The sequence below is a fragment of the Podarcis muralis genome, chromosome 14 (genome assembly GCF_964188315.1).
Source record: "Podarcis muralis chromosome 14, rPodMur119.hap1.1, whole genome shotgun sequence".
Taxonomy (NCBI): Eukaryota; Metazoa; Chordata; class Lepidosauria; order Squamata; family Lacertidae; genus Podarcis; species Podarcis muralis.
Window position 1 is genome coordinate 455746 of NC_135668.1, and position 14034 is coordinate 469779.

General features: G+C 49.2%; 1 protein-coding gene across 2 annotated transcripts in view; it reads left to right on the top strand.

The window, feature by feature from the left end:
• CSPG4 (chondroitin sulfate proteoglycan 4) overlaps positions 1-14034 on the top strand; it is a 100240-nt gene that overhangs the window by 73994 nt on the left and 12212 nt on the right. For both annotated transcript variants that reach the window (XM_028705950.2, XM_028705951.2), the window contains 3 exons: positions 449-4024; positions 6017-6496; positions 8340-8516. In XM_028705950.2, coding sequence (XP_028561783.2) covers positions 449-4024; positions 6017-6496; positions 8340-8516 — 4233 coding nt within the window. The remainder of the gene's footprint in view (positions 1-448; positions 4025-6016; positions 6497-8339; positions 8517-14034) is intronic.

The following is a 14034-nucleotide window of genomic DNA, read 5'->3' on the forward strand; positions in this document are numbered from 1 at the left end:
TACTTTGGTGGGAGAAGAACATTTTTATATACTGTGACACATAGGAAATGGAATCCCACCAAACAGCTTAGAAATGTTCCTGATCCTTTAGAAACAGGTAATTTGTGAGTTGCTTTCTTTTCCATGGCCAGATTCCACATATTCTTGAGAGGTTTAAGTCCTGTAGTGTCTTCCAGTTCTGGGCCAAAGAAGTTCCCTCTGCAGCCAGCATCCACACAAGAAGTTCCTTAGATCACAAAGGCCAATTTTAAAACAAATGAATTCCTCACATGGCCTGGCATAAACTCTCACTCAATTTGCAGCATTGAGATTGTGACACTAGCCTAGTTTACAGAGTTGTCAAAAGAGTTACTGTACTGAGATAACAAACATAAGGCACACTGAACATTCAGAAAGTTCTAATGAACAAATGATTCTAATGATTCTGATTTGCCTTCTCCTTTTGTAGGCCAGAATGGACCTGGGCTCTGAAGAACTGACTCTCAAGTCCCCAGCAGGACCACATCTCAGTAACCTCATCATCCACGATGTTGATCTGTTGATGGCCGATGGGTGGATGACCCTGATTGTGGATGGCCTTTTCAATACCTCTGTGGAAATTCCAAGACCCCTGGAGGAGCTGGACATCAATTATGGCCTCTATGTGGGAGGAACAGGGAGCCTGGAACTGCCGTATCTCATCGGAGTGAGTGTGCCCTTCAGGGGCTGCCTCCACATGGTGACGTTCAACGATCGTGATGTCCTGTCCGCACTGGCTTCTAGCAGTGGCACCAAGAGATTCCACAGCATCCGAGAGGGGTGCAGTGTAGAGTTCTCTGCTGGGCCCAATGATCCCCTTGGCTTTCTGGGACCAAACTCTTATATTGCGCTCCCCGGCTGGAGTGCAAGGAATGAAGGGACCATTGAGTTTGTAATAACCACAAGCATCAAGCAAGCCCCTCTGATCTATCAGTCAGGACTTGAGAATGACTTCTTCTACCTGGAGATCTTTGACGGGCGCTTGAGAGGGGTGGTGGAGAAGGGCAATGGTGTTGTGGTGCTCCACAACAACGTTTACCTCAGCAATGAGGAGGAACACTACGTCAAGGTCTTCATGGATGTCCGGAAGTTTGAGATCCTTGTTGACTACTATGCCTCACAGACCTCCAACAAGGGTATCCACAGTCACCTCGATCTTCAAGGGCCACTCTTCCTGGGAGGTCTGAATGAGAAGGCTGCCCAGAGAATGAGAGAGTGTGGGCTGGGTTTTATGTCTGGAAACAGCTTCTCTAACACCTCCTTTGTGGGCTGTCTGGAGGACCTGAGGATAAATGAGGAGAAGAGGAGTTTGCAAGATGCTCTCATCACAAGGGACATAACAGCCGGCTGCAGGAAACTGGAGCAGTACTCTGACTATGATGACGCATATGAGCAGGATGAAGCCCCCACAAGTTCTGCTCCTGACCATTGGCATGGCCCTGTTATGGAACCATGTCGCCCTGATGCCAGCCTCCCCCCAGTCTTTGCTAACTTCACCAAATTGCTGCATGTCAGTCCTTTGGTTGTTGCTGAAGGAGGTATGGCTTTTCTGGAGTGGCGACACACCCAGCCAACCATTGACTTGAACAGTGCTAACATCAGGCAGTCTCAGGTGGTTTTCAGCATCAACATGGACCCAAGGCATGGGCAACTGGAGTTAGGAATCTCCCGGACCAGAGGCAGAAGGAAATTCACTCTGTTGGACATCATCAATCGAAAAGTTAAGTACGTTCATGACGGCTCTGAGAGACCAATGGATCAGTTGCTGCTGGAGGTAACTGTCACTGCCAGGAAAGGGATCCCAGAGTGTCTGCAGCAAGGCCAGATCTATCTGCTACCCATAAAGATAAGTCCAGCCAATGATCCCCCTGAAGTGGTCTTTCCACAGGGAGATCGCATGGTCATTCTGGAGCACACGCGCAAGCATCTCAACCCAGCCATTGTCCGTGCACTTGATGATGATACCCCCTGTGACAGCTTACGATTCCAACTGCTTGGTGGGAAGAGAATGGAAGAAGGCTACATAGAATATGACTTCCACCCTGGAGTCCCAATTGAGGAGTTTTCCTGCAGGGACTTGGAAGCCGGTCATGTGGTCTATGTCCACCAAAATGGGCCCACATCAACCCTCATTGTCCAAGTTAATGATGGTATGGTGATGAGCCCAGTGGCTACCTTAAGGGTGGTTGCTGTAGAGCCAGACATCCAGGTACGCAACAACACAGGCCTCTTTGTCTCGCAAGGGGGTACGGTTCCTATCACCCTGGCCAACCTTTCTGTAGAGACCAATGCAATACAGCAAAAAGTGCCCATCTTGTATCGCCTGACTGTGCCCCTTCAGTACGGTGAGATCCAAAAGCAAGGGAGCCTGGGTGGAGAATGGAAGAGGGTGGAATCTTTCTATCAGCAGGATGTTGAGCAAGGGCGCATCCAATATTTCAGCACAGACGAAGATCATCACGCAGAAGATACAATTGAGAAGCTACAGTTTGTGGTCCAAGTGGGTCAGAAGACACTGAGAAACAACACCTTCCTCATTAGGATCAAGAGGGCCACCATCAGGATGAAGACCATGATCCCCCTCCAGATGATGAATAAGAAAGAGAGGAACATCACCTCTGCTGATTTGGAGGCAGCCTTAGAGGAGCTGAGCTCTAGCTCAGAGCCTTTCCACTATGTCATAATTCAGCCACCCAGAAAGGGGAACCTCGAGCTTCGTGGCACAAGGCTGACTGAAGGCTTCGGTTTCACACAAGATGATTTGCAAAGCCATCAGCTCAGCTACAGCGCAACCATCCGAGATTCAAAGGAGACTGAAGACACCTTCCAATTCCGTGTCACGGCTGGAGAGCAATACTCCCCCATATATACTTACAGGATACAGGTTGGGGGGGACCCGGATGCCCCTATACTGACCAATGTCCTTCTGTCTGTTTTGGAAGGAGGGCAGGCTGTCATCTCCAAGGACCACCTGTTCGTCAAGAGTGCGAACAGCATGAACTACGTGTATGAGGTAGTAGATGGCCCGACCCATGGGAAGCTGATCTGGAGGACACTTGAGCATGTGCCGGCCAGCAAGGAGGTGATAACAAAATTCACCAATGAAGACATCCTCCAAGGCCGCCTTGTTTACCAGCATGATCATTCAGAGACCCTGGAAGACGACATTCCATTTGTGGCCATCAAGCAGGAAGATGGAAGCTCTGACTTTGAGGCTGAGGATGTGAGAGGCGTTTTCAGGGTCTCTATTCAGCCTGTGAACAACCACCCTCCATTCCAACTGGTCAACAAGGTCTTTAATGTGGTGCGGCATGGGCAGCGCTTGATGACCACTGATGATATCGCCTTCTTTGACAAGGATTCAGGCTTCTCAGATACCCAGATAGTGTTAGTAAGGAAGGACATTCTTTTTGGTAGCATCATCGCTGTCGAGAACAGAAGCCGGCAAATCTATCGTTTCACTCAGGATGACCTAAGGAAGAAGAAAATCCTCTTTGTCCACTCTGGAGCTGACAGGGGATGGATCCAGTTCCAGGTTTCTGATGGTCTGCATCAGGTGGCGGCTCTCTTGGAAGTGCAGGCTTCAGACCCTTACCTCAAAATCAGCAGCTCCACAGGCTTAGTCATCCACCAAGGCAACCAAGGGACCATTGACTCCTCCATCCTCAGCTTGGAGACCAACATGGATGTCAGGACTGATGAAGACATTCTCTTCCGCATAGTAACCCCACCCAGATGGGGCATGATGCTTCGAGGTGGGCAGCAAGTGTCCTCTTTCACTCAGAGGGACCTGCTGGCAGGAGAGGTTCTTTACCAGCACAATGGGAGCAGGAATTCCCAAGACAAGATCCACTTTTCTGTCGAAGCAAACCAGGTGGCTGTTGACGCAGTGCTGAAGATTGTGATAGTCCTGGACCCCCATCCTAGCCCACTAAACCTTGTTCACCATGAGAGAATAAGGATTCTCCAAGGGGAAGCCGTGGAGATCAAGAATGACTATTTGCTAGTAAGTTGGTCTAAACCACTCAGCCTAGGGCTTGCCAATCAGAAGGTCGGTGGTTCAAATCCTCATGACAGGGTGAGCTCCCGTTGCTCGGTCCCAGCTCCTGCCAACCTAGGAGTTTGAAAGCATGTCAAAGTGCAAATAAATAAATAGGTACTGCTCTGGCGGGAAGGTAAACGGCATTTCCGTGTGCTGCTCTGGTTTCGCCAGAAGCGGCTTAGTCATGCTGGCCACATGACCCGGAAAAACTGTCTGCGGACAAACGCCGGCTCCCTCAGCCAGTAAAGTGAGATGAGCCCAGAGTCGTTCGCAACTGGACTTAACTGTCAGGGGTCCTTTACTTTTACCTATGCTGTCCCTAGTTCTCTGTCCTTGAGTTTGGGAGACTATGAGGGCTGTTCTTGGAGTTGCAAAGCAGGAGGTGTATATTTATTCTGCAGATTAATTATGTTGTCCTTTTTTAAATTATATTTAAAAAATAGGCAGTCATCCTATGTACTCTATTTATTTCCAGCCCTAACAGACCACTTTTCACCATAGGTGGTCAAAAGGCAATTTGCAGGACAATCAATAAAACAAGCCATCAATCAAATACTGTGGTGTTTAAACAAAACCACAGGTAAAAGCTTAATACAACTTACTCCTTTTTATTTTACTCACTGTCAGGGCCGCCTCAGGTCCCAGCTCACAAGAGACCAACGCCAAGTCCACTTTATTTACAAAAGTCTTTATTGAAGTACATTGTTTGTTCCACAGCCGAGGCGCGCAGCCCCACGTCTGTTACGCTTAGACCGCTGAAGTCCCCTCTGAATCAGTCCCGCCTCTACACCAGTTTAAGAGGCTTGTGCTGGTCCACCTCTTCCTGTCCTTCCTTTTCCGCAGGGTCTTTCTGCCCCCCTGGGTTCCTCCCCTCCTGGATTCCCCTGACGCTGAGTCCCCAGACGCCTGCTCCCCCCTCCTCCGTGCTTTGGGACCAGGCTCCTCCTCCGGGCTCTCCGCATTTCCGCGCGCCTCCACATTTGAACTTGGCGCGCGTTCGCTACCTCTGACCTTCCTCTTGACAGTTACACTACTCTCTGTACTACTCTCCGCCCCTTCCGGCAGGACGTCTTGCCCCGATCTCCTTCCCCCCTCTGCTTCCTGCTCTGCTTCGTCTGTCACACTGGGAACTCCACCCTCTTCACTCCGTTCCGGCGGGGAAGCCGGCCCCGATCTCCAACTCCCACTCGGGGTTCCCCTGCTGCTCCCCTGCTCCTGACGAGTCCCCCCTGTGACTCCCCTTGGCCTGACCAGGGGCGCCCCCTTTTGGGAATCCTCCGATTCACTTGAAAGACTCATGGAAACCCTCAAGTCATTGTCATCCTCCTCCTCCTCGTTCCGGGATTCTTCCCCCTCGCTCTCAGTCTCCTCCCTCATCTGTGCCTCTCTCCCTGAGAGCCTCTCTCCCTGTGCCTCTCTCCCTGACACTCACCTTTTTCTCCAAGGAGCTTGATGTGGCATACATGGTTCTCCCCCTCCTCTTCAATCTCCACAACAACCCTGAGAGGTACTTTAGGCTAAGAGATACAGACTGGCCTTAAAGTCACTCAGTGAGTTTCATGGCCGAGTGGAAATTTGAATCCTGGTCTCCCAGGTCTTGGTCCAACACTCTAATTACTGTACAACATTGGCTCTCTACTTAAAATCATAACACAACTTCCATTACACAAGCTTAAGATGCTAAAAAGAGCCCCCAATCACCCCCATTAAGCTTGGATAGGGGAGGTGTAAAGACTTATTATAACCCTAATTACGTGGGAGGGGTGAGCATGGTGCCCATGATAGTTTATCCAGTTTGCAAATGGGCCCATGAGCCCCAAAAGGTTGGTGACCCCCATCCTATAGGATGCATAAGTCAACTACAGCAACTGGACCACAAGTGATGGTTTGGTATTCGCATTCCTGATTGGGAGGAATGTTGACCACATTTTCTTTCCACCGTCATCCATCTTACAGGTTGAACATGAAGAGATCCCTCCCCAAGAGATCATCTACACTGTCACCATCTCCCCACTTTCAGGATTCCTGGTGGCCTTATCTCATGGCCCCACCTCGGACGAGCCTCCCAGCTTGGATCCCATTCAGACCTTCACCCAGGAGGATATCAATGAAGGCAAAGTTCTCTACCTCCATTCCAGCCCTGAGATACAGGGTGACCAGTTCACCGTTGACATCACAGCCAACGGGGTGGATGCCCTGGCAGGGGTTGTGGTGGACCTGGAGATTGTTCCTATTTCTTTCCCACTGGAGGTGCACAACATGACAGTGACTGAAGGGAGCTCCCAGGTGCTCTCCATGGACATCCTGAATATCCCCAGCACTTACTTCACAGCTCTTGAGGTGGAGTTTGTCATCGTTGAACCGCCAGAACATGGCATTTTCCAGAAGGTGGAGAGACCCGAAGAGGGCAGCCTAAGTGCATTTTCTTGGTCTGAGGTAAGAAGGCAGCAACATCTGCCATTGACCTGAAGTCCTGTTGGTGTTTCTGGCAATGCATGGGTGCGATGCTTCAGAGTTTACTCAGAAGAAAGCCCCAATGCTACATATATTCCATAGAAATGCATAGTTTTTTACAGGGCAATCATCTACATTTCTGCTCAAAAGTAAGTCCATTTGCGTTCTGTAGGGCTCACTGCCAGGAAGCTGTGGATAGGATTGCAGGCATAAACACTACATTGTGCCAGCTCTAGGAACATAGAAAGCTGCTTGTGCTGCAATCCCATCTGCACTAGATATTTAAAGCTGTATTTTACCACTTTAAACAGCCGTGGCTTCCCCAAAGAGCCCAAGCTACAGCTTGTGAAGGGCAATGAGAATTGTTAGGAGGCTCCTGTCCACCTTCCAGTGCTACAATTCCTAGAGTGGCTTAACTATCAGTCCCTCTTCCTCCCAGGGAACTCTGGGAATTGTAGCTCTCTGAGGTGAATAGTGCTCTCCCAACAACTCTCAGCATGCTTAACAAGTTACAGTTCCCAGGATTCTGTGAGGGGAGCCATGGCTGCTTGAAGTGGCATTGTGGTGCTTTGAATGTATAGTGCAAATGGGGCCTGAGCCAAGCTATTGATCCAGTGTAGTATTGTCTACACTGACTGGCAGCTGCTCTTCAGGGTTACAGGCAGGGGGCCCTACCTGGAGATGCCAGGGATTGAAACTGGGACCTTCTGCATATAACACATGTGCTTAACACTGAGCTCCAGCCTTTCCCCTAACCTTGCGGGGGGGGGGCACATTATTGACTGGTGCTCTCTCAAGTTCTAGCTCCAAAACACAATCTGGAAATTGAGGAAGGGGTTTTGTTTTGTGTGGTGTCCTCACCTTCTGCTCCATAAATCCTTCCATCTAATCCAAGCCTGCACAACTTGTAGCTCAGCAAGCCAAACAAAAACCCTCCAGACTTATGGAGTAGACTCCATAAACCTCCTGGCTTAGCTGCCTGACTAGGACTTTGAAAGTGGAGTGGGGGTCCCCTAAGCACAAGAAACCTGCGATCCACAAGCCAGAGCATGGTAGAAAATAGTGGCTCAGAAGCATGGACCTAGGCTAAGAATTAGAGAACAGGCTGGCTCTGAAAAGCTCAGGAATTTTGATCAGTACCAAAACTGAATTCACAATCCCTTCAAGCAAATAGCCACTCCTGGTTTCCCCCCATAACTTTTAGTGACCTAACGTAGGGAGGAATGCTTTTTAGTTTTTGCTATTGTTAGCTAATGAGGTATAAAAAATCCCTGTCCCCCTATTCCTCCTGAAGTCTAGAGCTCTGGGGCTTAGGAAAACAAAAAGCTTGGACACTGAGTTTTTAAGCACGGATGTGTTCCTAGAAAAAGAGTGGCAAAAGGGAAGTCCTGCCTCAGACCTTCTGCATTCCAAGCAGGTCCTCTGCCACTGAGCTGTGGCTCTTCTGTCCTCCCCTGGCCCACACTAACCAGCCATGGCTCTCCAGGATTTCAGCCAAAGGTCTTTTCCAGTCTGCCCTGGAGACACCCAAACCAATGGCTTCAAGTTACAAGAATGGAGATTCCAACTAGACACCAGGAAGAACTTTCTGTCCGTAAGAGCTCTTTGATAGCAAAAGGGCCCCTCTCAGAAAGCAGTGGGGTCTTAAACACTGGTCAGATGGCCATCCCTCAGGGATTCTTCAGCTGCAATTCCTGCATTGCAGGGGGTTGCACTAGGTGACCCTTGGGGTACCATGCAACTCTACAATTCTTTGATTCTATGATACTGGGAATAGAACCTGGGACCTGTTGCAGACAAATGTCTGTGTCCTCTTTGCATTCAGGTGGAGCATCAACTTGTTCAATACATGCATGATGGCAGTGAGTCGTTGGTTGACAGATTTACAGTGGTCGCCAACATCTCCAAGCACAACCAAGAGAGCCAACCCAGGATGGTCTACATTGACATTCTCCCAAGCAATGATGAGGCACCGGTGCTGATGGTCAACATGGGACTGCAGGTACCTTGTCAACCAAAGCAAGGGGTGGGGGTGGGGCGTTTGAGGATGCTGGGGTGAGGAGCTGAACAGAAATCTCATAGGTTGGCTCCAAGGGACAATCCTGTTTCAACATACAACTGTAGAGGGCCAGGAGTCAGCAAACTTTTTCAGCAGGGAGCCGGTCCACTGTCCCTCAGACCTTGTGGGGGACCAGACTATATTTTTTTGGGGGAAATGAACAAATTCCTATGCCCCACAAATAACCCAGAGATGCAGTTTAAATAGAAGGACACATTCTACTCATGTAAAAACATGCTGATTCCTGGACCGTCAGCAGGCCAGATTGAGAAGGCGATTGGGTCTGATCCGGCCCCAGGCCTTAGTTTGCCTACCCATGGCATAGGCTGTTAAGAGTGTGCTGGACTGTGAGTTCAGTTTTAAAGGCATGTCTTTGGCATATTCTGTGTCTCACTGACAATATTTGTAAGGGGACATGAATGTGGCAAATGAGCTTCAAATCAAAAGTGCTTTCAGTATCAGGTGTGAAATGCCCTTAGGATGATCAGGGCCTTCATTATCAGCCTGCAATAGTCGAGTGAAGGAACAGAACTCAAGTGGCCAAGCGGGGAAAGGAGAACATAGAACCACACAGGGCTGGCTCTATCATTAGGCAGGGTGAGGGGGCTGCCTCAGACAGTGGTTGCTGGTGGCTGGCTCTATCATTAGGCAGGGTGAGGGGGCTGCCTCAGACAGTGGTTGCTGGTGGCACAGTGCTCTCCCCAGGTGCTCCACCTGATCCTACAGACATATACACAGCACCATTCCTTTGGAAGACATAGCTGTGCATGCCATGTGGCGTAATCTATGCCCTCTCGTTGCCTGCCGCCCCCAGGGAACTGAAGGATGTTATCCAGTCACTAGGATTGCAGCATCAACTGCCAGTCCAGTCAGATTCTGTATATGGGATGGCAGGGGTGGCACCATCTTGTCCTTTACCACAAGCACCAAAAGATATTGGACCATTCCTTATCCCACAGCCCTAAGCCTTTCAAGTTAGCGTTTGATCACTCCCTACTGTGTATAGTGAGAGCCAGCATGGTATATTGGTTAGATTGTGGGCCTGCAGCCTCGGAAGTCAGGGTTCAAATCCCCCACTTGGCCAAGAAGCCAATCAACAATGTCCTTACCTACCTCACAGGGTTGTTGTGAAATTAATATTGGGGGGGGGGAGCTGTGGTTGCCACTTTCAGCTCATTGGAGGAAATGTGGAATCTCAATGCAATTATAAACATGAGACCCTCCAGATGTTGTGTTCAGCTGCTTGCCCGGTGTGGCCAGCGGTGAGGGATGACGGTGTGGACTTTCCTACCGCTGCTCAGCTCTGCTACTGCCTGAAGAGGTTTCCCACAGAGGCTTTGCACAGAGGTTTGGCGCAGATGAAATGTACCGGACAGGCAGATATTCAACAGATGGGAGTTGTAGTTAATCAATGCCTGAAGAGCTACAGGTTCCCCACCCTCCCAGACACCAGAATCCGACCTCTGTTTTCAGCATTAGCAGAGAAAATAGAGTCTGAAAGCAGGTGTCCGTATGAATCTCAGCTCTGAGATCTAGCTGCTAAAGCAAGTTAGTTGCTGGCTGTGGCAGGGAAGAGGAAAGGGTGGGAATGCAGAAAGCAGGCAGCATGCTGCTGCAGTTTTTCCATTAGACCTTGACACCAAGTGAGGCATTGGATGGGTGCTTGGTGGTGGGGAGGTGAAGCAGAAAAGGAGACAGCCTTTTTGCATTCTTTCCTTGGATGCCGCAAACACCATCTGTTTTTCCATCTCTTGCCATGCTGCAACATTGCCACAGGATGGCAGCATACATCCATGCTATGGCTTCCAGCTTGCAAGGGCAGGTTGTCAAGACACGTGCAGTTTTATGTAATACAGCAACCACCACGATCCAGCAAAGCACCTGTACCAGTGGGGACTTTTCCACTGATGGTGGAAAGTTCTTGACTCTAGAGAAGTATAACCAGTCTGTAATGTAACAGGGAGTCCTTGGAGCACCCCACAATCGCCTAACCTTGACTCCCATAGGTTCAGGTCAGGCAAGACACCTCCACCAGGAGATAGAAGCATAACAGCAGCCAGTAGGCCTTATCTTTATTGTTGCAACAAGATTTCCCACTACCACAAAGTCAAAGCAGCCGGAAGCCCCGAACAATGGTTACATCAATATTTTAAAGTTTCCCAAAGTTTCCCATAATACATCTCAGGATGCATCATCAAGACACCATAGATATGCCACAGAAAAGATGGGGTCTCAGGTAGAACCTGACATCCAGTCATGCCCCGTCACTCAAATACAGTCTTTCACACTTATTCCATCACAGTACAAAGGAAAGTATTTACAGTTCCCTGGCCAAGCTTCATCCCACTATGGGGCAGGCTGGCATTGTGATTGAGGTGGTTATCTGTCTGAAACTTCTTGGGGCCCACTCACCCCTCCCCTTATACCTCACTTCCCTGGGTCCTAAATGCCATTGGAACTGAGAATATTGATAGAATGAGTGATTTCTTATGCATTTCTAAAGTTTTCCCATTGAGCCAGTATATAGATACATTTATCAGTGAATTGCAACATTTGGTAGTGACATTTTCCCTGTTTTCCTTTGTTGGGGCTCAGCAGGGAGTTGCAGGATCCTGATCTGAGCTCCCCTTGCAGATTCAATGCCTTTGCAGAGATGTTGCTGTTATTTTCTCTTGACACTAGAGGATTTGGTTTGATGGGTGAAAGGCAAGGAAATACCTCTCTGTGGTCCATATGTGGGTGAATTTGTGCAGCAGAGACTGTTTGTCTTTGCCTTATGGCAGTGGCAGAGCTTCATGCTCTGGCACGGGGGTAGTGGTGGTGTGGAGAGCAGCCAGGGGCAGGGCTGGTGTGTGTCCTGGGGGCGTGATGCACCGCCTGCTGGGGCATGGTGCCTAGTGCGGGCGGGCAGGGGGCAGCCGCGATGGCATCCCACTGGGATCACGCTGCCGTGGTTGGTGTGCTCCCCCCATACTCCTCTTCCTCCTCCAGTGCCTTATGGTGTAGAGACGCAACTCATGGGGGGAGGGAGGTCTCTCACCCCCCCTTCCAATTTCCCAGTAACAGCAAACACACAGTTCCTCAGCCAGCCCATCCTCCACCAGCTATTTCCTATTCTATTGTTGTTATTAATTTGCAATGGGAAGGCCTGGTTTTTTTTTGGGGGGGGGGTACATATCCCTGGTATAGAGAGACACACAGCCCTAATCTTTGAGCTTCAGTTTGCTTGAAATGAAGGGGAGGGGTGTCTCAAGGAGATACAGTTTTATTTACAGAAATAAATACACACATATACAACCTGAGCGGGTGGTGCTGTGGTCTAACCCACTGAGCCTAGGGCTTGCTGATGAGAAGGTCGGCGGTTCAAATCCCTGTGGTGGAGTGAGCTCCTGTTGTTCGGTCCCAGCTCCTGTCCACCTAGCAGTTCGAAAGCACGTCAAAGTGCAAGTAGATAAATAGGTACTGCTCCAGCGGTAAATGTTTCTGTGCACTGCTCTGGTTCATGCTGGCCACATGACCCGGAAGCTGTCTGAGGAAAATGCAGGCTCCCTCAGCTTATAGAGCAAGATGAGCACTGCAACACCAGAGTCGTCCACAACTGGACCTAAGGGTCAGGGGTACCTTTACCTTTACAACCTGAGCATAGGATGGAGGGGCTCACAGCATCAACACTCCAACAGATCTTGCTTCTCCATTAGTCTCAGGTTTGGAGCCAGCAAAGAGCAAGCAGGTCTACCCATGAGCCTGGAGGGCCCCCTCACTTAGGGGGCTCTTGCAGTCAGGCTCACTCTTTTAGGATGCTGATGACAGGGCCTACACAAAACACTTTGGCACCTGAGGTGAACCACAAAATTGTGCCCCCCTCCTCCCCTCCCCCAGGAAAAGGGGGTAAGTGAAGATCTACATCAAGGACTAGGGGAGGATAAAGATCTACAGAGGATATGGTGCCTCTGGATCCTGCTACCTGAGCCGGCTGCCTCACCTTGCCTCATGGGTGGGCCAGCCCTGGCTGATGAGGACACTTAAGTGGCCATGTAAGGTCAAAGAAACTTATCTGACTAGTTCAGCCATAGAATCCTCTATGAGATTCTAGCCCTCACTGGGTACAGGACTCCAGGGAAAGGGCTCAGGGCGTCATCCAGACGGAGCCCCACAAACCCACAAAAATATGTTCTAACTGTCTCTTGTGACCAAGAGCAGCCCTGGCTTACTGATACCTGTTCTAAATCACTTTCTTTGTTTTGTGCCCTATGTTTTCCTTTTGGGGTGCTTTGTTAAAATGTTAGAGTGAAGTGCAACTGTTGTCCTCCTTCATGGCTCCTAGAAGTTAAGTGCCTGGAAGCCAAATGGACACATCATTCACTTGCTTTCCAGGTTTCATGCTTGTTAATTTGGAGATGCGATCAAGGTCAGTGGACGTCCTGCCAAATACGAGCAATGCACTCATTGGAGCCAAGGTTCAAGGTTCCAATATCACAGAACTGTGGAGTTGGAAGGGGTCCCCAGGGTCATCTAGTCCAACCCCCTGCAATGCAGGAATCACAGCTCAAGAATTCCTGGCAGGTGGCCATCCAAGCTCAGTTTAAAATCCTCCAGTGAAGGAACGTTTTCTCAGCAGCAACCCAGTGGAACGGGGAGTCAAGCTTAACCAGAGACTCAGGTCTGTAACTGAAACGAATCACCCGTGTGTTGTTTTAATTGAACAGAGCTTAATGGCATGATGAGAGGTTTAACAGGAAATAAAACAAGCTGCATATGATAAAATACTGGTAAATAAAGCAACCTACATATGATGTATTTCAAAGCAATTTCAGGCAATCAGAAGTAAGGGTGGCCATTGACAAGAACTTTACCTCTTGCCCTGTGATTCAGAAAAATGACCAAGAGGGAATGTAGAATAATGCACTGATTTATTACCCACCCTTCACCCTAAAGACCCAGGGCAGGTGACAACATTCAAATAGTTTATTATTTAAAACAGTTTAAAGAAACTTCCAATCATAAAATAAGGGGGGAGGGTCCTAAAACAATCACCTCAAGTGTCAGAAGGCAAAGGAATGAGCTGCATCTTCAGCATTGCCGGAAGCTGTGTACCGAATGGGCCAGGTGCACTTCCGTGGTGAAGGGAGTTCCACCACTCAGGGGCCATCTCAAAGAAGGCCCTCCTGCCCAAGTCTCTGAGGACAGAGGAACTGCCAAAACGCCCCCGCTGCCATTCTTTTCACCCAAGAGGGTCTCTAGGGAAGGAGGCAGTCTTTCCAATATTCAGGGTCTGAGACGTCTTTCCTAGCTGCTTGGTAGAAACTACAGGCTTTTAAAAATATATAAAAAAGAATAGGCAAGATAGAGGATTTGTTGTAAAAAATTCCATGGAATTATTTCAAGCTAGTGGTGGGGGGGATATGAAAGAAAAATTTCGTACGAAGATTACCATAATAAAGGACAAAAGTGGTAAGGACCT